This window comes from Rhynchophorus ferrugineus, unplaced genomic scaffold (genome assembly GCF_030347505.1).
Source record: "Rhynchophorus ferrugineus isolate W39M unplaced genomic scaffold, kcgeb_rfMv2 rfM6, whole genome shotgun sequence".
Lineage (NCBI taxonomy): Eukaryota > Metazoa > Arthropoda > Insecta > Coleoptera > Curculionidae > Rhynchophorus > Rhynchophorus ferrugineus.
Window position 1 is genome coordinate 17,099,438 of NW_027472585.1, and position 26,783 is coordinate 17,126,220.

General features: G+C 32.1%; 1 protein-coding gene across 2 annotated transcripts in view; it reads right to left on the bottom strand.

Moving 5' to 3' along the window:
• The window catches only part of LOC143198205 (heterogeneous nuclear ribonucleoprotein C-like 3), a 608,535-nt gene that overhangs the window by 439,560 nt on the left and 142,192 nt on the right, over window positions 1–26,783 (bottom strand). Inside the window, exon 2 of one of the 2 annotated variants that reach the window (XM_076407314.1) lies at window positions 3,574–3,631. The exons of the other annotated variant lie outside the window; for it this stretch is intronic. Within the exon in view, the coding sequence (XP_076263429.1) occupies window positions 3,574–3,613 (40 nt within the window). The 5' untranslated portion in view covers window positions 3,614–3,631. The remainder of the gene's footprint in view (window positions 1–3,573; window positions 3,632–26,783) is intronic. 2 annotated transcript variants of the gene reach the window in all.

Below are 26,783 nucleotides of genomic sequence, written 5' to 3' on the forward strand. Positions count from 1 at the left end.
TATACTTTTGTATTTTCTTCACCTTTTAGGGTCAATAAATAAGAGTCACCAAAATTATATATGATATGCATGAAATGATATTTGCTCTTCTGTAAATATATTTATGATATTTGTTCCTTATTATAAATTAATGTTATTATATAGAAAAATATTATTATATACAGGAAAGGTAATTTTTTTACTTGAATTTCAATAATTATTCACTTAATTTCCTGTCACCATAATTTAAAAATAGTTGCATTAACTTTTACGTTATTTTTACTTGGTAAGCCTAACATTTTCAATGCACTATATATCTAAGAAAATACAAATTGGTTTCTAATTCTAAAACTAAAAGAACTAATGAACACCATCAATTACCGAAAACTTCGTCTATAAGTTACGAAGGCAGTTTAATTCGGATAATGGAACATAGAAACTAAGAAAAAGTAAATTGCCTAGTCTGGGGAAATTTTAATTGATTCATATTACGCAAGACAACGACCAGCAATTGTAGAATTTCTATTCTTTCACTACCATTCGATTATAACTTTTTCGATGATCTGACTTAATTGAGCATTTTCAGTTTTACTTTATGCAAAAGCAGAAATATATATTATTATTTAACAAGAAACTTATTTTACCTTGCCTGTTTTAGTAATTTTTTAATATTTTTTAAAACGAGTCAAAAATAATATTCATAAAATATTATATATAGATAGCAGTTATAGATCTTGGAGTAGTCATAGAATTATTATAGACTAACAATAAATTCTGTCGATATTATCTTGTAATTAAGTCAAGAAAAATCAGATTTGTATTCAGTCTCGCTATTACATCTCAAAATTGCGAAAGCACCTTTCGAAACTTTTTTAAAACCGTTATAACTAAAAGTGATATACAAGATATTGATGGAAATTTCACATTTTCATAGTGACATATTTTTTTTATTATTTAATTAATACATTGTTACTAGTCGTTCCCGTTTAACCCACAATTTTTGTCAATGTTTATGTGTTTACACAATGTCTTTATGTCGTCTTTATGATTGAACTTAAATCTAGGTATATAACTAGGAGGACCCATCGGCCCTCTATCAGTTCCTGGTGAAATAATGTTTACACATGTCACTGCTGAATTTTTTAATATATGCACCTCACTACACAACACTATGTCTGCGTCCAAAAGCTGCAATATCTCTCTCGAGTCTTTTCTCATGTCCCCTTGCAATTCTCTTGATTTCTTCACTGGCTGTGGGTATCTGAAGATCTCGATGTAGGTAAGTATAGTATTTAAGTACGCCCACAATACCTCTCAGGACTCTGTTCTGAAAAATATGTATTTTATTTATGTTACTCTTTGCAGAACATCCCCATAATTGAACTCCATATATCCACATAGGTCTCAGCATTTGTTTATATAATAGCAATTTATTATGTTTTGATTATTGTGATTTTATTCCAATTAGCCACTACATTTTCCTTTATTTCAATTCCAGATCTTTTATTTTCTTCCTTATATGTTCGTTCCAGCAAATTATTGCGTCAAGATTCATTCCTAGATATTTTGCGTTGTTGCTCTATGGAATGATAGTATTATTTAATATTATTGGTGCTTGTACGGTCTGTTTATAGGTGAACTGCACATGTACAGATTAACTTTCATTAATTCTTATTTTCCAAGCTTGTGTCCATTTATTTATATTGTCACTTGCCTGCTGTAATTTTCGTGAGGCTTCTTCACTATTGTCTCCGACAGCTATAATCACAGTATCATCAGCAAATGTAGCCATCGTAATACAGTGACATATTGATGCAAGTTTTTATTGAGTAAATAAAATCGATTAGACACTTTTCAAAAACAGGTTCGTAAAATCCTTACTTCAAATTCCTTCTACAAATACACCCTCAGAATGTCGAAAAATAATACTCAGAGTGCAGAATAAAGCAAATTTAGATATTTTTAATTTATTAATTCAGAAAATATGGTTTTTAAGTTCTTCATGAAACTGCATTTTTCAATTTAGTGTGCATCATAACTTATCAGCTTAATTTGAGCGACTAACAGTATTTTCTCTAATCGGATGTAGTAATTGTAGCTACTACTTGGCAGTACCAAGAGGTTTTAAAATCATTTCATTAACAACATCTCAATTTAATGACCAATTAAGATCGATTTTTTTTGTACCATTATTATGTGTTCAACATTTACACATTTATTTTTCAAATTTTCAAGCTTTATTTGTAATTTATTGAACTACTTACAAACTTGGTCTATTTTTCTTCCGAAATCTTAATATTTTCTACTGATGATACTAAAGAACTGACGCTACTATTCAGCTATAAACTGTGTCACAGAGTAGAATGGTTGGGATGAGAAGTATTAACCTCTTAACCCACATGCGAACGGTCATGTAATAAGATTACTTTGCCTCTCTTAATGCAGTGATGATCCCGTAATCATTTCGCCTGATTTAAGCAACTGGTGATACACCACGCAGACATGGTTTTACCATATACAACATCTTCGTGTCATGAATATATGGCTTACTCCTGAAATTGGAGACGTAGTCGGACAATCCGCATGATTTTTGTCACTTGAAATTGTAATAGTGCATCCGCATTCCATATCCAGTAATTATTGAATGAATTATGCCATTCTTTTCAGCTGTTGCCGTCTTGTCGCCAGGTTTTAATTTATACGGAAGCCAATATTAATCTTTTTGAACCAATCTCGAAGCTCTTAATCCATGCAAAAGGCCTTGTTAAGTAGTTTCTAATGAGTAGGAAAGTTTTGTTTCTTCTAGCTAACTTCTTTGTTATTCAGGGATGCTTTATGTTTTCTACCCGGAGATGATTGCATCTAGTTCCTAAATATAAATACGAGGACTTAATATAATATAATTATATTAATTAAGTAATTACAAAATTTTCATTCGTAATTTTTGAAACTCGGTTTTTCGCTACCGTCATTACAAAATCAGTGGGTTTTAGTTTGTACCCTTAATATAATGAGAACTTCTCGACAAAATGGAATTATGAAAAGTATATTTTTTAAAGATGCCGTATTTGTAAGAAATTTATTTATTATGCAGTATTAGGTAACTTTAGGGTAGTTTTGTAATTTTCTCTTTCCACGTGGCAGACGTAAAATTTTTAATTTTTTAAAAGCAATTCTTGGTGATGAAATGGGAAATATATTTTTCATACCTGTTTATCGAGTTTAGTGAACACTTCAAGAATATGTATCTAAATCATAATACCTCCCTAATTAGTAAATACTATTTTCACAAAAGGACATAAGAGAAAAATAAATTTAGGAGAATAATTTCAATTTGTTTCTTTATTGCATTAAAGAACTGTGTTTTATTGAGAATTTTTAATAAATATAGAAGTCCATAGACCGATAGTTAACCAAGAATAATAATTATTATTGGGCAGAATATGATCTAGAAACGATTTAATTTCTATACACGATCGAAAACAACAAAAAAAATATAATTCATGCATAAAATAAATGACGCGAACTAAATTTTATTGTCGAAAAGCAACTGAACACAACACAAACACAATTTTGCTATTCGTTTATACGGACCTGCAGGTAAAGGGTTTTCTTTTTCTTGGAAGAGGTCCATATCAGCTTGTTCTCGATTCTGAAACATGACGATGTTCGTATATAAAAATCGACAAGACGACTGCTGCAAAACAAGCATCTATATGGGAATACAGCTCCCAATTTGGCCACTACGACTATTATAATGTTATTATTCCAGTTTATACTGGCGCGCAATTTAATCATAATCTCTATGTATATATATATATATATATATATATATATATATATATATATATATATATATATATATATATATATATATATAAATGAATTCCCGTTTCCTTTGGTCACGCCATAATCTGAGAACGAGTTTACCGGTTTCATTTATCTCTTTTTAAGTTTTCTGACATTTCGTAAATGGTTCTTACGCAGAGAGAAATCTTAAAGATTGTACATAGAGTTGGAAAATTTTAGAAACCTTAAGGTCTAACTTATCTTATACTTTGCGCGTTTGGCAGTTTGGCAACTGTCTTTTAACAGCTGTATCGGTGGGCATATATCAGTCATAGAGCATTAACATATAGAGGTTTAACTTAAATAGGCGAAAACGAGAAAATGTTGTACGTGGTGCAACTAATGCAGGCACTGACACCACTGTTTGATTGGTTCGATTTGAATTGCCCTACAAATGCATTTGATTGGTTCATTTCTATAATGTGATTGTTTATTTCTATGGTTTGTTTTAGTTTGTTTATGACGCAGTTCAGTTAGTACTTTCAGCACTTTTGTGACTTTGACTTTGACTACTTGTTTTGCAATCACTATTATTTGATTATAATATATCTTCAGTCTCAAAAGTGCTGTGTACGCAATTCATGTGCGGAAATAAAAAAATGAGACGTCAGTTTCCTTAGTAGAAATAGCACCAGTTGGCTAAATTAAGTATGTATATGTGACCATTTTTTTTACCTGATACGTATACAATGTATACATTATATATATTTAAATTTTGCATTTTCATATTTTAAAATATTTAAAATTTTATTTTATTACATTTTTTGAGAGATTACATTTGGACTTAATTTCAAATTTAATTTGTCATTAGAATTGCCTTCCTAATAAAATACTTTTGAGGGTGTCTGCAATGGTAAATTAAATTAACCGATCAAATGCAGCGAAATGAAGTTCTCAGCATCTTCCTGCTAAGACCACGCAACGAATTCTGAAAATGTACATAATAAGTTAATGCTCTATGACTGCTAAAAATATTTATTTATTTCTTATTGCTTAGTCTATTGGATCTGAAAGTTTGAAAAGAATTTTTTGTTCATCGCAGTTAATTCACCGGAATGGCGCCATGTATTATAATTATAATTTAATATCAATATTCATGGTTATACAGAAACAAAGATTTTGGTTCATTAATATGCCACCAATTGGATATACCAACTTAGACCGCAGAACTGTAATGTAAGTAAAACTATCATCCTTTTTCATGACAACGCCTGGCCATATGTTGTAAAAGTTTGAAAATACTTCAGTTCGAATGGAAAATTTTGAGTAGTGGCGTTTTATAGAAAGAATAGAGAATATTAACCGTACTTGCGAATATTGCCAAAAAAGCTATTACTACACTTATAATCTGAACAGACATATGAGAACATTATATCCAGATGCGTATCCATTCAATTTTTATTTTAATTTTGCAAATTTGATCATCTATACCAAATTCATTATATCTTAGGCATCGTTGATTCTGCGAAAGTAAAAGTACAGTTCATTATGACTTGATGTCCTTTATGTGAGTATATCTTATCAAAATCACATACGTTCCATAGCATTAATAGTGAACAAAAACCAGTAAAGTTTGGCTCATTTGAAGATTTTCAAGGTCGGTGGTTCCTATTTTAGTAAAAATATTACCACTTTAAAATTTGAAATCTAAATCAGGAATTCATAAGAATATATTAAAGGGTGAGGTATGAGAGTTATTAAAATGAAATAAAAACAAAATTGCAGCCAAACTAGCTTGTTGTTTTATTTTCTATGCTTTCTTTTCAAAATTATTTTAAGAAGAAAGGTGTTTATAAAAGTTTCTTCATATTTCATTTTTTGTATTGTAGGAGATGAAACATGTACCAAAATATTTTAACTTGGGTCTCAACAAAAATATTAGGTTAACTTGTAAATTCAAGAAAATTTATTCTATTTCTATCAAAATTTCCCAAATATAAGTATAAATTTCAACAAATTGCGACGCTGCTAATTCAAAACTTTGTGCGCATGCCGGGACTCTCCAGAACTAGACTCTTGTGAAATTTTGCCGCATTCAACCTACTCTCCAGACTTAGCGCCACCTAATTACTGATCGATGCAGTATGGCTTCTCTGTCACTCGGTTTCGATATTCTGAAGAAGTATGAAAATGAATTGATGATTTCATCGTTGCCTAACCATATATTGTCTTAATATAAGAAGAATATTGAGAATATTATAACTAATGTTATAAGATTTTCAAATAGAGATTTTTTTATCATAGGCTGAAGCTCGATCTTAAAATAGTTTTTGCCTTGGAAAATTGTATTTGTCTTAAGAAATAATCAACATCTTTATTTTCAGTGGAGAGATATTGGATTCATTGCGAAAGAACGTACCATGTTTATGTTTATATATAATCAAGGCTAACAGTACTTAACTCATTCGTCCCATGTATGTAAAATTTATTTAAATCTTGATAGTCCCAAGAATAAAAATTGCACGAAAATACACGCAGAAGGACTCCCATAAAAAACCTGGCAAACATATTGCATAAAATGTGTACAGACGCCTTATTTTGATTCGTCATGATTTATTTATGTTATTCATGTTATAAACGTAGGGTGGAGTAAAATTAATACAATGTATAAAAGGGGGGATTGTGTCGGAGAAAAAAATTCTCATTTGCACAGTTATACCAGAAAGAAATTTATGCTTTCCGCTTTTTAATGAAGAATAATGTTTCTTTTAAGACTTATTATCATATGTCACTCCTACTTTCGTTAAATATTAAGCCGGTATTCATTAGTTTAGCCAGGGACAGCGTTCTAAAGGGTAAATGCTTTTACAATGAGTATAATATGGTGGGGTAGCGACCCTTCTGCAAAATATAAGGTTTTTCAATAAGGGAGAATCAATATTCAAATGAAAGAAGCAAGAAAATACTTTTGTTATATCATCCAGGTACCATACATAGTGTAGTATATCAGAGATGGGAAATAATATCATTCAACTGTCCAATGTGGGTTCGGTGCTTTAAGAGCATCGAACGAATATGGCTAATTAGTACACTTTAAAAATGAATTTATGGTACAATATGTGTAAATCAAAATATTACTCATAATTTACCACAACTTTTTCCCATCTTTTGGCAATATGAAGGGCATCTACTCAATTGTCCATCCATTTTCGCCTTCTTTACCATTTCGAGATATTGTATAATTCTGCTTCGACTTAGAAAAATGGCACTCAGGAAGACTCGTGAGTGCGCTAGATTTTGCAGACCTTCTTATTTCAGTTGCAGCAATGTATTCTTCCTTCACTACTCTTGACAACTCTCATAACATATGCCCGAGTGTTATTATGTAAACATTAATGACATTCGTTCACTTTATTCAATTAAGCTTGGTAGATATCTGTAGTAATAAACTAATTCGGTTTTAGCAACTCGTAATGCTCTGCAACTTACTGATCCTATCAGAAGAAAGTTTCTATGAATATTCCGCCTCGATATCAATGCACATGGGTTTCTTGGACTAACCCATGACTATTTGCACTTAGAGCTGTGTTAACAGGTATCGATGGTCTATACATGCAAGCTTAATGCAAGCTAATTTGAGACTTTAGAAAAAAAAAACGGAAAAAGCGGAGTCCAACCTCTACAGAAAAGGAATGAAAACGAAAGTGTATAGTCTAAATCCAAATCGAAATTTTCGGGCCATAAGATACTGGTTATTTCAGTTTTGTATGGCTCAGAAAAGTACTCGTTAAAGATGAGACCAGGCCAAACATCGACATTGGTAACAGTTTGTAGGTACATGGACACTGACATGGAAAAGTTCGTATATGATCCCATTGGCGAATAGACAAGTATGCTTGTTAATGAGTTTAGTAGTGAGTTTTGGGCAGGCTTTTGGTTAAAACTAGCATTGGAAACTATCGACTGAAGATGAGTATCGACTGTTTAGTAATTGACTATTCTTTACTATTGAGTGCTTCACTCGCTATTTTCGGTCCGACTGATTTTACTATCGACTATTTCAGCCATCTACTTTCAGTCGCTATTTTCGGTTTAACTGTTTTTACTACTTTTTACAATCAACTACTGTAGTTATGTACTTTCAGTTACTATTTTCAGACTTGCTAGTTTCATTCAACTGATTTCTAATATAGCTTGGCGTCCTAGCCGCGACCTTGAAAATAATGTGCCGAATTTAAGCTTCCATAGATTTATAAGTAATATATATGGTTTTGTGTTTTGTTTGTAGTATAATTGTAAATAATAATACATTGTCCATTAATATGGCAGAATATCGGAACTCTCTTTTTAAGATTATTTATTAATATAATAAGGTAAAAAGAACAACATTTTGATTGATAAATAGAAAAAGACAAGAGAATCGAACAATCGTATATCTCCGTCTCTTATCAAGAATAAGTTAAAAAAAAAACAATCGAATTTTGTATTTAACTGAAATAATAATTAATATATTCAGTTGTTAGTTCATTTTTCTATCGGTTGGGGACTATCGACTGTTTCTACTATTTTCAGTCGGTAGTTCCCAAGGCTAGCTATAACGAATATTACGTAACGTAACAGAAGTGTTCTTAAATTTGAGAAAAAGCAAATTTTTGATTGAACTTCATACAATCATTTCTTATCCGACTTGTGCTAATGATAGAAGTCTCTATTTCCACAAGGGAAAAGCTCAAAATACTTAATGGAATCATCATATACATCTAAGCACCTCGTATATAGGCAACTGTCTGTCATAACTAACTTGATGCTAAATTCATTTATAATGCTCATTTTTTAAATAAACTAAAAATCGCAATTCTTAATAAGACTATTCATTGACCGTAACGTTTATTCATTGACCGTAATATATAACCAAGGTTGCGACTTCTGATATTTAGACAATGTTACATATGATTTGTTGTAAATAGGAGCGGAAGAGGATTATATAAATTGTGACAAAAATAAAATACAAATTGTATAGAAACGCATCGACCCCAAAGTATGTAGAAAGCTCCAATAAATGTATGGTATTCCATTAATGTACCCTACGTTCCCTACAGGGGCAGTCTTTTAAACATTACAGGGCTTATATTTAAAGCTCGCCATCAACTGTGGCACCATGGTTTCATCCATAAAAATCAAAATTATATATAACCGAAGGCTTAACCATACTAAAATCTTTTTTTTAAAGATCCTATCCTATTATATCCTCAGAAACCTCAGGGTATGAGGCATTTAAATAGAAAAAGCCAAAACTCCAGTATGCTATTTGACCAAAGCTTCCAAAAAATAATAATGAACGAATTAGTACAGAAATCTAGAGATATTAAACTAATTAAAAAAACTTCATAATTTATTATTTTATAAGCCGTGACCTTTGATATGAAGCCGGCCTTTTTTCATTAATTCCATCCCTATATTACATTCTAATATGAGACATAAATTATTTTTATTAGCCATACATTAACAATTAATATGGTACTTCCACTATTTAATTTTTAATTTCATTCTAACGTAACCTATAATTTGTTTTTATTACCTTTATATTTCTTATTAATATTTCGTTATTAAGCGTGTCTACAATCAATTTATATTAATGAAATGAGGGGAGTTCTGGCCTGATCAAGCTGGAAAAATCTATAATATACAGATATAAGACAACAGTTTATATATTAAAGGATATTAGAATCTGTAAAAATCATAGTACTTATAAATCACCAATTCTGCGTTTGATTTAATTCATTATTTATATATAAAAAGTTGTTTATTACACCTTAGACTCAATTTATATTAATGGAATAAGGGGGATGTGCCCCAAAGGGAATTAAAGTAATTAGAAACAAGATACCACTTTATTGTGCAAGGAAATTTAAAATCAATAACCAGTTGTATTTATTTATATATAATGTTGATAATGCTACCAGCAAAACAATTTATTGGGTAATGTTTGTTATTCGCCATCACAAATTATAACTCTTAATGATATTCCAGAGAGTTCCTGAATATCACTGCAAAATGATATTCTCATATTTGATATTTTGGGAAATATATCGACTCCTTCAGATGAAGCAAATATTAATCTGACAAGTCTATTTCCTTACATTTTCTTTGCATTTTCTTGCATAAATATTTAATACTTTATGTATTTTCTCTTCTTGGCTTGGATATCTTGCCTCAAGTTAGTCCTCCCTACATTTTTGTGGCGGTGTATTTTCTTATTTATACTCCAAAATTGGAAATATCTAAAATTATACCATCTATTACCTGACGTACTTCCACAAAAACTTGGTTACCTTTTGCTGCAGCTTTCTTTCCTAACACTGTAATAGAATTCCAAAAAATATAATCCTAAATACTGAATAGATACAGTTTTGAAAGAATTCGGTATTTTTAAACGAGGAAAAAAACTACATAGATTGAAAGATTTTGAAAATAGTCTCGACTATTTATTGTTGTAAATACGTTACTCTTAGTAGAAACCGCTACAGTCACTCATCTAATATTATTATATTTACATATATACAAAAATATAGCTTAAAGATTAGTGAGGTTTTATTTCAACAAATTTGCATGGAGTTTTTTTGACAAGAAAACTGTGTGTTCATGTTCGATAAAATGTTCATGCCACAAAAATAAAGAAAATATAAAATTCCCTTTTAATTTATAGCACTAACTACGACACTGGCCAGCTTAATATTACTCCAGGCTGTTATTTAAATTCGAAAAATGGCAAATAAATTTTCTTATTGAATATTCATAGTCCGCCAAGCTAATAATGACGAGAAAAAGGAAAATTTTAATTTACATTCCTCCCTGAATATATTTGTTTGATTCTATTAATATTTTATACAACATTCGTAATTTTTTTCGCGTTCCGCCTGATTTATCGTTCTCGCTTCAGTGTTTCCATGTAAATGAACGAATTCAGACGATAACAGTGACATGGTTTTATTTGGATTTCCCTCCAGATCGAATATAGATGTAGTTGTTTTATATATTGCGATCAAAAATATAATTTGCTTGTATATGTTTCTAATGTATTTAATTTTTCAAAAAGTTATTTCTAAATATTAATTATTAAAGTCCTACATCGGTGTATACTTCGAATAACGTTTTTAGGGTTTTTGCGCGGAATTACAGACAATAAATGCAGGATATCCTCAGGTTAGTGTGTTGGTAGACCATAATAGTTCTGAAAAAAATATCATGAAAATGTTATAATACCTCTAAAAACGTTAGTTACCAGTTGGACAAAACAATGGCAAGAAAAGTGAGTCTTGCTAAAAATATTCACGCTAATTTTACAACTCAAACAAATCCTGGACTATACTGCATACTCAAGTGTATTTATTAAGATTGAATGAAGCAACGTACGAACGAGTATAGCAGATTAAAACTATCAGTGTCGTTTTGTGTGGGCGTTCAAGAAGTCACCTCCAATTTCCTTAAAAATAAAATAGCATGTCTAAGTTAAAAGTTTTATTGCTTTTAAACCCTTACATATATCATAGCTGGCATAGTCGGTAGGCATCTAAGCAGATCCTAAGTTTGTTTTCAATTGGATTCATTCAATCATCCGCAACAAAATTAACTTATCAAGAAAAGAAAGCAGGTTGGCGTTGCATTGGCAATCGTTCCACTGTTACTTGAAACATCTCTTTATGTAGTTAAATGTAAAGTCACCAAAGGGTCACCACCGAAAATGCTCAAACATCTCCAGTCCTTGGAGGGAAGCACCCGACACAAGCATCACATTTCAGAACACAAGGCCACCAAAGGTAGTCTACTATGACTTCGACAGAAGCTTGCAGCTTAAAGTGTACTGCCACCAAAGACGGATTTCAGTTCATTTTCTCATCTGTAGACTATTAGAATTTGGACTCCACCAAACTACTTCTACTTCTTCTTCGTCTACTTTATTAACGCATAATAAAATATACATCCACAAATAATTAAGACTGTATGGACACCAAGATACGATATTGTACTAAGCAAGCTACGATACTGTATTATATCAAGCAGGCTACGATATTGTAATGTATCAAGGGACTTCTTAATCGAACCAATGTCGAGGAAATCCACCTTCTCGAAAATGCTGACCTAACAAACCGTCTCAAGAGGACTAAACCTTTTGAGCTAACGCACTTGCGACTCCACTAATATGAGAAGGTCTTGGTAACTAGGATTGAGTGGGATTGCAGATATTAGGACTTAAAACATGTCAGCGCAAAAATCTTTAGTTTTTTAATTTTGTTTTGTTAACTTGCAGGATTACTTTATATTTTTGCAGGATATTTTTTTCTTAAACGGTTTATAACTCGCTTCACAGGCAACATATCGGGTTCAGATCCATCGGGTTCAGATTCAGGTTTAAACCTTATTAAAGTTCATTTTAATGCATTTTTGTTACATGGTTAAACAATTTAGCATCAAATGTGAACATGTATTTTGAAATCGAAAACTTCAGCCAAAATAGCGCTCACATTGCCTAATAGGAATTTTGGGAATTATTTTTCTATTAATTAACTAATCCATTTTCTTCTTGCAAATATGATTTATCAAGTTCATATCTAGTAATAAGAACATCACTGGATATTCGAAATTTATATTTTAATGTATTTATTTAGTTTTTCTCTGTCATTGGTTCTTCAAAAATTATAATTTTTTACTCTGATTCTTTGAATTTAGTTATAAATTTTATTTCTGCAATGATCATTTGTTCTATATAGTAACTGCGTTAAGTCGATAGGATTCCGGAAGATCATAGTGCTATTTCATGCACATGCAGCATCATTTCACTTTCAGCATTTACTGATTCCAGATCAGCAAAGGCAAATAATTTTATAACTGTAAGCTGCCTAGACGAGACAACGACCACATCTCTTTGGTCGTTTTTTCGGAGGGAAATGTTATATCACGCAACTGTTAACAGACCTGATTACGAAAATCATGAGAGGTAGTGGCTAGTGATGAGTCCAGACATAGGAAGTTTGGTTTATGCTCGAATAGATATAAATACTTAGTATCGTTTTATATTGTCGCTCAGCAAGTCGTCTCCTCTCTTCTTAAACAAAATAGTTATTTAAATGAAATTAATAGTTATTATACAACCCTTTCCTTATTTCACAACTTACCGATAATCAACAATCATATAATCAAGAATAAAATACAAGAATCGATCCGCATTTCACACAGGAATCACTGGAATCACTGGCGAATAGGGAAGCAATCACATTTTTATCAAGATCTAATAAGGAATCTAATATGATATTCCATAATGATTAGCGTATAGCTTTCGACATAATTTGTTGAATCTACTTTAAAATTGAAAGGAGACAATCTGAACTAAGTGATGCTTCCAGTGTAATAAACTTATAAAACTTATAATATAAAAAAGAAATATCACTTATAATACTTTCCAATAATTGAATTAGTTTTATCTTCTACCAATTATCTGTCAGTGAAACGCCCGAATCGAATAACCAACATTTAGGAATTTGAGTAGAAACAGTTATATTCAAAAGACAAACAAATGTAAATTGGTGGAGAAAAATACAGGTATTATTTCCAAATAGTTTTACAACCAAGCGACTGTTAAATGGCCCGACTGCGAATATTGAGAGCGATAATGAAGAATCGATCAACAATTCGCTTCTTTTAAAAGTTGAAGGCAGTAACAATGTCCGGCGAATACGGATGTAATACTTTTTCTATGAAGTTTTAATAAGATTTTTTTATGATACTCTTTAATTTTCGAATTCTAGGTCTTCCTAAATAAAAAAGGTAAACCCTTTCAGTGTTATGTTATTTCAGAAAAAATGTGAACTAATTGATTCTTCCAATGTATAAGCTTGAATAAATATTTCAGTAACCATGTTTTCCAGATATATTTAGTTATTATTTTGCATAAAATAATCAACGAATTTAATTTTTGTATCTAATACGCAAGTGTTTCGAATTAGCGCTTGAATATCAGCAGTAACACCTTCAATTGCTCCTAAATCTCCTTCTATTATTATTATAGCCCGAATTCCGCATACGTTTTCGCTTTTCTGTAATATTTTTGAGCTTTTATAAATTGTATTAGAAAGTATTTGAGAAATTTACAAAAGATTATTTTTAATTATTAGACTTAGTGGTTCAACAAATTTCCAATAGGTAATGAGTATTTCCTATGATAAATGATAATACATATGACAAACGACAAAATAATCAACGGTTTAATTTTTGTATCTAATACTTTTTGGTTCTCGCAAGTGTTCCGAATTAGCGCATGAATATCAGCAATAATACCTTCAGCGGCTCCTAAATCTCCTTCCAACTAGCTGTTAGTGAAATGCCCGAATGGAATAACCCTCATAAACTTCAAACAACCAAACATATAAAAACAATGGCGGCTATTTTTATCGAAATCGAACGCGGCCGAATTATGCCGTTCTGTTCGATTTGGAAACACAATTGGTACGGTCGAATTAAATTTGTTTTAATAACCAATTAAGCGTGTTTCTATTTCGGATTTTAATACCGGCTATATCGATTGTATGTAACGCGTCTCAGTGAACGAGCACGTTAAAAAAAAACAAAAACAACAACAGCAGCATCGATGAAGCGGGTAACAACAAATAATAATAGAAGGTTTGGTTACGATTGAAATTCAGCATCAGTAACAGTTCTTTAATTGACTCGTTATCACTGTTTTTTGTTATTTACTTGAAATAATTGTAATAAACAACATATAAACAACAAATAATTATTAGAAATCGGCATATGTTTTCGTTTGTCTGGAATATTTCTGAGTTTTTATAAATTGTATTAGTAAATATGTGAGATTTGCAAAAGATTACTTTTAATTATTAGGCTTAGTGGTTCAACAACTTGCCCAATAAGTAATGAATATTTCCTATGATAAATGATAATACACATAATAAAGAATGATATTATAATTAGTAGTATGATATGATCAATTTTATTCACATGATATGTAGAATATCGCCTGGTTTGACTAGGTTGATCAGCAGAAGAGTTTCTGGCTCTTATAGAACTTTCAGTGTGCGTAAGGACTCCTATTTTAGGAGTTATGAGATATCCAAGCGGCAAATGTGTTCACCGTTACTACGGCGGCAACGCCTCTGTCAAGGATATGATATAGGAATTTTAGAATACTGCTGGGTCTGTTATGATTTTCTAAAAAGGGAACTGGTTGGAGCTCCAGATTCCCGACACATTTCTGAAAACCAATGAAATGCTCAAAGATTGCTTTAGAAGTTTGCTTTTTACTACACCTAAAATTAGTAATTCCGCAGTTTATCCATCAGGTCTCAGTTGATATACCCGGACCAGGTGTTTGACCGTATCAATATTAATGTATTAATAATAATTAATGTTGACCCGTATCAATACATGGACCTGACTAGAAACTGATAATAAACGATTGATGATCCTTAATCGTAGACCACATGAAACTACGGTCGACATGCAGGCCGAGGCATGTACCCTATTGTCGCTGGTCCTTGCGAATGTATCTCTTTTAATAGAACATATGTGATGATTGAGAGAGAACTCGCGTTATTCGTGTGAGATGATATTGTCGTCAGTTAATATATTTAGCAAGAAAAGGATCGTTATTTCAGCAATCTTGTAGATTGAATTAAGCAAGATGATGGACCTGCAATCTGAAGGCGAACATCTTGTACCTTTTTTAGGCAACAAGACTATGTGAGCATTTCATATCTTGTGGGCTGTATTAGCTGAAACACTGAAATTTCGTCATATCCAGGTGCCTTTTTTGATCTTTGCTCATTATCTTTCTGAGTATTTGTGGAAAGCCAGATGTATTTAAAGGAAGTTTGGAGGCGACTTTTTTTACTTTCCATGTTACGATTACCAAGGCTCTCCAGAAGTCACCGTGGGAGTCGAGTCTTTGATGTTCCCTACTATGTTATATATAGAGGGATGTTGTGATGAATCACATTTTGGAAGTTATTGCTCGCTGAATGGAGATAAAACAGTGCTGCCTGATGTGACTGATGTGTAAGGAAAATGTAATAAAAAAAAGAGCGAGGAAGTGTTACTTGAGAGACACTTGGGCAGGCGATGTTGTACGTGCCACAGTCCACTGAATAATGGCCCGTGATTGAAACATACAAGTAGCCTTAAATGATATCCGAGATCAATGTAATTATCAAGGTTATTAGCTGTCGATGTTGGCCCCCCAAGTGTTCAACGCCTGGGATAATATTTTTGGATGTTTTATAGATCGCATACATTCATTACATATGAAATATGGAGCATCAACACATGACACTCAATAGTTTATTTTGGAACCGTTGAATGATGGTTATGATATTCTTGTCAGCAGAATCCCATAGTTAAATTCTTTATAACTAAATGGAATCTTACCAAAACAGATGGAGAGATGGGATTTATCCAAAAGCATAGAAAGAACTAAGAAAGTTCCTTGATTTAATTTTCTTATAGGAAATATTTTAAAACAGTTTTCACGTTAAAAAATCACACATCCTAGACAATTAAGGCTTCCTTTAGATAAAACAAGTAGCAATGATAATGGAAAATAACGAAAATGATAAAATAACTAAATCCAGAAAGCTGCTAAATGAAGTTTAATTTTGTAGGCCGGTCTTCTTAATGCCGGTAATTCTCAAATTACTCAAACATGTTCGACTACTTATTGATTTATTTATTAGATGATAATAACATAAAAGCGTATCGATTTGGCTTCAGGTAAAAACAATTAGCTATAGACTAAATTGATAGAACCATGCATTCATTAAAATTAATAATTTAAATGTTTAAATATAAAAGATGCATTGATTGAAATAAATTTAATAATTGAAAGGTTATATGAAGAACGAAGATTTTGTTCTACTGTTTTTCTAAGTGCGGTGCAGGCTATGGTACCCAGAGGGTTTACCGAATTATCTTATATTTCCGATACAGCCTTCAAGGTTAATGGTAATGGATATAGTATTTTATGGAGGATTGTGGACAATACTTCAAACACATACGCAGCAGCATATTTTAAAAAAATACGTGAAGATGTGACTATTGTAACGTTTATATATTGATTAAATTGCATTTATTATCATATATTTTGTTTGTTTTCTTGATTCCCATTATATAAAATATTTTTCTTACACTCAAATGTTTCACGTTTTCTATTACTTCTAGAATAATACGGATAACATTTATATAAACTTAACAACATTTTTATGTAAAATAAATAAATAAGTCTATGCAGAATTTAGGAGTGTCTATTAACGGTACATACTACAAACATTTTCTTAGCTTTCCAGTCGTAATATTAAATTAATTTCTGAATACAGGTTATAACATTGTGTAGTTTATGATATTCTCAAAGTACACATAAAATTTACAAGAACTGGCAACGTCCCAATTTTTTTTAAGTATGAATGACAAGACTCACTCCTTGGACTTTTGCTAATTATCTGAGGTATAATGACCAAAATAGGCCCAAATTAAAATATAAGGAATGACCTACAATGTTGCGGATGTTTTTTTTATTTTCATTAAATTATTTATACACTCTTACAATGTAAAGAGAATCTCGGACTGAATATTACACTGGCGCAATGTGACGAGGAAATCTCACTAATTCAAAACCGATCCATCAGAGCGACGAGACGCGAAAGCATCGGTCAATAATCTCCGAAATTCCGATGGTTTACAATCGGCAGTATGTTCGAGGCATTAACTAAACATATCCGTGCCTGTTTTGGTCGTACGACCGTTGGAAATTTGCGAACTAATACCGGGCACCGATGATAAATGGTCCGTTTGATTTAGTGCCGCTCGCCCAAAACCATTGAATAAAACCTGACAAACCGACATTGTAGGCGTCTTATTGAATCGATAGTGTGCACACATGGCCGAGCTCCAGCTGATGAACGAGCTTTGGTCAATCGGGATACGAGCCGGCGGAGACAAAATGGGAATATGTTTTATGCACGCAACATCAATACGGTACTGCATTTAATCAGCGTTGAAACCAATGTGGTTTATCTATCCGTAATTTTTGAACTACTTCCGAATTTTCGTCACATCAGATCAGTAATAACATTATACACAAATACTAAAGATGAAATTCTCGATTTACTAACCCCCCCCCCTCTCCTCAACAGATCCTAACTTGGTTCCAATGGGACCACCTCAGAAGTGCACTATTTAATATAAAAAAATATAATTTTGAAAATCGGTCCATAATTGATTGAGCAATCGGCGAACATACATTAAAAAACTATACAGTCGAACATAAAACCACCTCCTTTTTTGAAGTCGGTTCAAAAGGATACGTTGTTTACACTTCAGTCAAATGATGCTTATGCTGAATTTTTGAGGGAAATGTTACATGCGTTACGCAATCTTTGTATTTTGGAGATTATGTCTCGGTGAATAGAAGTTGGATGCAATAACTGTGGTAATTAGATTGGGCTAATTAATTTTATCTTCTCCAATATCCGAGATCAACTGCTGGGGGTTACCAGATCTTCGTTTTCAATGTTTCTTAGTCCCCTGTGTCACCTCGCAATTTGTTCAGTATCTGGAACGATATGTTTGGATATATTATAGGCCTTTATTATAATAAATAAAATCCGACCTGACCCAAGGTCGCTACAGAATAATCACTAAATTTATTACACTTTCGATTTTGACCGTAAAGTTGCTAAAACTATAGTTAGGTATTTTCAAGTTTGTTTTTATACTTTTATATAGTTATTATAGCTTCTTCCTAATCTAGTAACTAGTATTGTATTATTACATATGTATCACATAATATGCAAGTTATTAGAAACTAAGTAAAAAATTAAATATATTCTATTTTTAGAATAACACTGTCTTGCGGCCTTTTTTTTATTCGATAAGGACTGGCCCGCAGCTTACGACGCTACATTTTCTTGCCGCTCTCTCTTTTCCATCTCCGAAATTCGCTTGTTAGGAGGGCTAACTAAATACCCGATAAATTTGCATAACAACAGGACGCTAAAGAGCAACTGCAGATTACTTTGCGTACTTTCTCCCTCCAGTGATAATTGCCCTTTAAACAACTTTTACTCCGACTAATTTATCTGCGGATTATCGCGCGGCGGCTATTTATTCAATGAATTCAAAAAAAGTCCCTTTTAAACTTCCTAAATGTCTTGTATTATTTTGCATATTTGCTTCACAGAAAATGGACTTGTAACTTTTTGTTTGTGTATTTTGTTAGTCATTATTATAGGATCCTTTGAACCTTTTCCAGCAGCAGTAGTTCTGGCCTTGGATAATGTCAATTTCCTATTTTGCAGATCGCGTTATATGATTTTAACTCATATCCTTTTCGGAGCTAGAATTCGCACATAAGTCTACGAGAAATTTGTTTATCTTTCATTTAATAGACGTATCCAATAATCTTCTTATTTTTATTTTATTATTGCATCCACTACAAAATTTAATTTTAAAAAAATTAGTGGGAAGACGATTTTTAAAGCTTTCCAAAGTGAGCTTGTAAGAAATGTATGGATACTGGTGAATAAAATATATAAACTTCCAAGGGCAGAATCCAGATATACAAGGTACATTTAGAGCTCATAGGTGGTGCGCAATTTTATTTAGTACTCATATAGTCAATTAGCCATCACACACTACATCTTGTCCATCTGACTTTCACACGTAACTATGTTAGTTTAAAGGGTTTTTGTCTCTTCAACCTCCGGGTAAGTCCACTGTTCTCGTGCAGTTGTAGTCCTCCTGCGTTCCTTAACCGACTTCAAGACATGAGAAGGTTCCTATCTTCGGCTGTACAGTTTTTTAATGTATGTTCGCCGATTTCTCCCTGATTTATGGACCTATTTTTAAAATTCTTTTTTTATTCGAAATAGCGCACTTCCGAGGTGGTCCCATTGGAACCATGTTGGGATATGATGGGGAAAAATCGATGGAATACCTCAAATTTCAAAGGCACGTACAATGTTTTCACATATTTCTTATCTAAAATAATCAGATATTAGTGTATAATATTATTGCTGAACTGTGACGAAAAATCGAAAGTAGTTCAGTGTAAAAGTTCAGTTTGCTTTTGAAGCACTAACCATATAAGACGTCATAAAAACATTGTAGGCCACTGTTTCTATGGTATAAAGGTTAGAATGTTGAGTACACACGCGGAGTTCGTGGATTCGATTCCCAAAAAAACAGGAAATTCTTTTATTCTAGTTTTGGTTGGAACATTTGCCACATCACCAAGACTAGGTGGCGGACCCCAGGGCCTGAAACGTTCCTTATTTTCAATCATTGTTTTTTAATCCTATTTTTCTTCATACTTGGACATTGTAATACTTATTAAAATAACTGCGTAGTTTATTCAGTAAATATCTAAGACTAAAAAGAGAAAAATAAAGTATTTTTAACAAAAAAATTGAACCTAGTTCAAAGAAATAGATAAGGAACTCACTAAAAAATTAAAAAATATCAAACTTAGATTGTTAATAAAAAAAAAACGATTTATTGATAATTTTTTAATTTTTAGTAAGTTCCATATTTATTTTTTGATCTGGGTTCAATTTTTTTGTACAAATATTTTTTCAATAGTAACTATGACGAATTTGGTTATATCAAAAAAAGTAGTGACTCCTAAGATCTTTTTTACTTTATCTATGGGATATGCAACTAACCAATTGTGTATTGTCTCAGGTGCTGACTATCAAATTACAAATAATCTAATAACCATTTGAAGATTACAAAAAATTCTGAATATGGTACACAATAACTTATGCACGATATTTGTTATAGTATTACAGTATGATTACTGTCTTTATTTTGGTAGCAAGAAAAAAACCTATGATATGTAATCAAGGGCCTACATTCTCGTACATACTAATTCTGCTATTCAAGTTATTTCTTATTGACACAGCTTTTCTATTAATATTTCTTGTCCTTCTTCAATTTATGATTCGGAAGTGGGAAATTAGAGGAGAATGTGTGCAAGAAGAAGAAGAAATCAGCAGCCTTTCCAATTCTCATGAGGCTGAGTTTGAAAATAAAAATTAATCGCATATATTAAGCCAAATGATCAGCTTCACCCCAAATCTTGATTTATTACAGAGGAAAACAACATTTTCAGGCTGAATTGCAACAATGGAATATTCTGTTGCCAGAGACGTTTCAAGTAGATAGCTAAAATAGCAACGATCTAATACCATGTCTTATTGGATTCATTATGAATCCATCCGGTTGATGTTTTTACGAAAGATGTTTGAAAGAAAGTATCAGAATGTTAATGAGTAAAGGATATAATGGCTTTTGTTCAAAATATAGAGGTAGGCTCAAAAAAATAAGCAAAAACTAAATCACGTTATATTCGATGGCTGGTTTGATATTCGAATAATAACGACAATGAACTTACAGGCTAATATGATTAAGGTAAGATTTGATTACTACGGACTGGTAAATGTAAACATATTTCTACAAAGTGTGAAGTATAAATTATGTTCTATTTAGAAATAACTACAGCTATAGTGACAACGCGATCGATTTTATATAATTTTCTTGAAATTACATATAGTAGCAGGTAATATAAAAACTTCTAGCAAATTTAAAGCTGCATATAAAAATATGTTTTCTTAAATATATACTAAACAAAAACATTGGGTGCCTGGCAACGCAAGAAGACAATTCAGCATCATATATTCATAGAGAGTCCTCAGAGGGAGTATCTGCATTATGCCGCCATAGAAGCCTGCACGAATTCGTTCACCTTTCATTCGACAGACATGTCCAAATTATGTCTGCGTTTTCGAAGAGAAACATGCAGAATTTACCTTAAGCATCGCATTTAAGAGACCTTAAGTTGACATGAGACATGACATGACAAATTGTAATCAAGAATTAGATAACTAGTGTCGAATCCATACAGAAGAATTGGGAAGATAAGTGTTTGAAAGAGGCCGATTTTGGTCTTGATAACAATACTTGTAATACTTGTTCTCTTCCATAAACACCATCTTAGACAACGAAAAGCTACTGCATCTTGGTCGATTCGGTTTATTACTTCGGCTGTAGATGCCACTTTTTCTTTTGTATTACTGATCACAAGTACTTTTAGATTATAGCTAGATTTACAATAGCAGGCGAAACACCAATTATCAGGATATTGATATTTTCTTCATTAATTCTCATGCCGTACAGTCTCCACGATGCGAACTATATCATAAAGAAAACTCAATACTCAACATGCGTATCCGCGAATCTATGTTCGCTGATTGCTATCAACCGCGAACATCAAATCAGTCAAGTATTACTTCACTACTCAAGGAGTCTTGCTATATTATTCTGAACGACAGACGAGGAATAAATACATGCCAGAAACTGGAGGATACTCAAACAGATAATGGTGTTGTTCGTTTTAACGTATTTTCATAAGAAGTTCTACTTCCGAATCTTCATATTCGCCAGTCCAATCACCATATGACTTCTCTCAAAGGGTCAAACTTTAATAATGTTGAGGTGGTGTAGAACAGTTTGGTAAAGAATGCTGAACAATATAAGCTGAGGAGTTTTAAAAGTGTTTAAAACGTTAGGGAGAAATACGTGAAATCTTATAGAATGCACATATAGTCGCATCTTATAATTCGTAAATGGCTAGGAACTTTGTAAAAAAGGTAGTTTTATAAGGCATACATTAAGTTATGCCACTGCCACTAACACCAAGGAAGTCTATATCTAGCCGCATTCGGCCACTAAAAAATCTAAGAGTTTGGCGCAACGAATAGCTCATATGTATATAATATGTAACAAGATTGCGTGAAATTCCCGTCCCGAAATTTTGTGTTTATTTGCTCATCTGTTTATTCGGCAAATTCTTTTTGTTTTATTTATAGATTTAAATACTATAACAGAACAGTAAAGTACACTATTTAACTGCAGAAAACCTTCAATAAAGATTACTAATTTTATTTAGATTATTAGAATAAGCTAATATGTAAAGTTTAAACCTCACAAATATAATTAATTTCTACATATTGTTTAGTAGTCAAAGTTTAAAATAAAGAAATATTAATAGAATAATCTTATAACAATCTTACAGAAAACCTTAATGAAATCGTAAATTTTACTCATAATATTCCAATAAATATAGATAATTTCAATCTCTAATTCATTTGGTTTCATTTAGTTTATTATTGCATGCTAACATAATTAGATGCATGCAAACATCCTGGTACACTTTTGTTGGCAAAGAAAAAGCTTTAACGATCTAACACACGATAATGCACCAACAATACACTAAATACTGCGGCTTTTCGTAAATTTCATTATGCCTTTGTTAAAATTACGCCGGCATAGATTCGATGTAACAAACTCCATTCAATATATCATCAGCGAACAATAATCTGAATCTATAGCTTCGCCAGTTTCTCCGCATTAAGTTGGCTAAATTACAGCGCCACCAGTCCGAAACCACGGCGATAAACTAGCCCGTTCACTTATTTCCTTGTTATTCCCTCAAGGCTGGTCGTTACCTCGAAGTATATCTTTTGGTCGGCTCATGTCGTAACTTCAAATTTTCCTTTTCGGCCCTTGTGTCACGCACGGCGTCCCCATCGAGGTAAGGAGTCGACCGGCACGCTCGGCGCGCTCTTGTCCCAGTTTTTCCCTGAATTGCTCCTCTCGGAGACTGTATCAAGTCCCGTTATTCGTGTTTAACATTCAGTGAAATGGAACGAATAATTGCCCCTTGCTGGTTCATTAAAAGTCCACACATAGAGAGATTAAGGTTATATACGTACTGATTTATTTGAAATTTCAGGTCCCAATCAATGTGTTTCTGTTTTCTGTAAAGATTGCTGTCTGATTACTATATTTTTTACCTACGGTTTCTATTATATTCACAGTTAGAAATAAAAGGATGACTTTTTTCAAATAAACAGTTTAATATTGTATTTCATATAAATACATATAAAATTAAAATCATATACTGACTTATTCGATTATACTGATGCAAATCAATGACCATTTTAATTCTATATTTGGCTGCTGCAATATTTAGATGTAATAATAAACTTTGAAATTTCTACCTTCAAATATATAAAATCATATTTATTCGCTATATTAAGAAAAGTTTTTGTCTTGCTGTTTGGGATTAAACATGCCCCAATTTTGTCAGGTTCAAAATAAATAATAAAGTTTCCTGGAACTTAATTTGATTTATTACTATTTTAAAATATATCTTGTATGAAAACATATTATTTATATTCAATAATATTCTTTAAAAATAATATATTGTCGGCTTGGTGGCGCAGTGCTAAAGGCGATGGGACGGTCCTCCTACTTTTGCGATAGCCGCGGGTTCGAATCCTGCTGGGGCATGGTCGTAAATTTATGTTTGTGATTGTTTAAAATTTGTGAATGTTCTAGACAAGAGTGTAAAATCCGACAAGGGAAATGATTCCAGTCACGCCAGTAACCAGGCTGGGTAAGACCTGATGTCTTCTGGGATGATTTCTAAAGTTGGTCACTCGCCAGTTGGAAGGCTTAATACTGAGGACCGTGGTTCGGAGCCCCCGTTAAACTGTAGGCCCAGTCCAGATAAACTCATAGTTGGTATATATATATATATATATATATATATATATATATATATATATATATATATATATATATATCGTAGTAGCTGTATCGCTTCCACGTTGCTGTGATTTAGCAATATTTCTTCATTTTAAAGCGAAATTTTGCATACGTATTTTGCAACTTCGTAAATGTGCTTGATTTCAAAAGCATTATGTTAAATTTTCGTTGTTTACATTGTCGTTAAATAGTAATATTGAGAAGTCGTATGTCTTGATAGGCTTTACAATTGGTTAGTAAACCAATCTCTTTGATTTTAGGTAAAGTTGAGAGTATCTTCCGACTAACCTTACAGTTTGTTGGTAATGAGTCTGTTATTTTTTTATTTTACATGATGTTTCCAATTTAACCTACCGTCGAGATGATGCCAAAGTGTTTCGCTGATTCTGGTTATTGAATTGGGTATCCAATTGGGTTGTATCTTCCTCTCTCTATTCTATTTGTGAATATTGTTGACTGCTACTTGTAATTCTTCTATAACTCTACACAGCGATATGTATATTGGCTTTACATCCTGATCTTACTGCAGCAAAAACAGTTTTAAATATTCAATGTAATGACATGCAGTTGACGTCAATATCATTCTGATTTATTTCAATAATTTGTCAACATAAGTAGCCATGTAAAAAGTCCATTCAGAAAAAGAAAGCGTACAGAAATCGCTTACAGTTACCAATGGCTTTTATCGAGACTCCCATAAATTCAAGCGGTTGTAAAATGGCCGGGACATATACCCTTTCCAAATCTGATATATACACCACCCCTACTTCAAAACCGCAGAAAAATACCCGACAAGACAGCCTTATCTGCATACTCCCTCAACTACGGTATATAATTTCCTTTTGAACGTTGATGGCGTACAGTCACGCGAGGATGCGACAAATAATTAGTTTTGAAAAATAGCCCTTTAACCCTCTTACTGTCTAGTCGTATTGTTGGAAGACGTCTTTTTGGCGAAACGTTAAACAACAATTACGACGTAGAAAGCAGTTTCACGATATTTGTACAAAACAGTAACGAATTTAATCAATATTAGTTAGGGACTATTGATACACCAAGAAAATGTAATGAATTAAACTATATAGCATGCAACTTTTGCGTTAGTTTGTTCAATTTTGTAAAACACTATCATCTGTATTGAATTTGTAAAATGAAGTTTAATTTCGTTGGTGTCTTCTTATAACAGGTTAATCGAAAATTCCTCGGCCTGACATACAGATAGCGCCACTGGAACAAAATACATACGTTTTTTAATTAGCTCTAACTCTCGAAAGATGCGTGTATACATTTGAAAGCTGTCGGATCATTAGTTTGTGAACTATAGCATTTTGAGTGAAGCAACTTTTGTTATTGTGAAAAAAAATGTATAAAAAGGAATTTCGCGTGTTGATAAAATATTGCTTTTTGAAGGGAAAAATACAGTTGAAGCAAAAAGTTGACTTGATGCCGTTTTCGGACACCGCCCCAGGAAAATCAACCATAAAGGATTCGTATGATAAGAGTAGACGTGGTGAAATAAGCACCGAAGACGGTGAACGCAGTGGACGCTCAAAAGAGGTAGTTACCGACGAAAACATAAAAAAATCCACAAAATGATTTTGAATCACCATAAATTGAATTGAAATTGAATGAAATAGTAGACACTCTAAAGATATCAACTGAACGTGTACATCATATCATTAACGAATACTTGGGTATGAAAAGCTATACGCAAAGTGGATGCCGCGCAAGCTCACTTTTGGCCAAAAACAACAACGAGTTCATAATTCCGAGCAGTGTTTGAAAATGATTGAGCATAATAAATGGACCCACTCCGCGTTTGTTTTGTTCAGATAGAATTAAAAGAAATTTTGCTGTTCTAAGTATATGTTAGTAAATATTTTAAATTTATATACGAAAAATATGAATTATCTTAATTTGAAATTACGGGTATTAACTAAACTAACAAAACTATTAAAATTTGTTTTATGATTTAATTAAATATTTGTCATATTAATTTGCACACGTCATCAACAATGCTGGTGCTGCCTATTATATTGAAAAATTCTTCAGTATTTAAAATTATCTATCAGCCAAGCCTTACTTAATGGATCTAAAGGACTCATAAACAGAACATCATGGAAAACATTTAGTCGGTATTAATAGTCAACCCACAGTAATAATATTTTGCTGCCAATGCCAACTATTTTCATTAGCTTTGTATAATTATAATAGCTGCAATTCTAAGGGTCTGCAATATTATGCCCTAACTAATAACTAATAGTAAACTAATAGTAAATATTAGTAAACTAATATAACTAAAGCGTATTCAATTAGAAATTTTGAGAGAATTATTTATT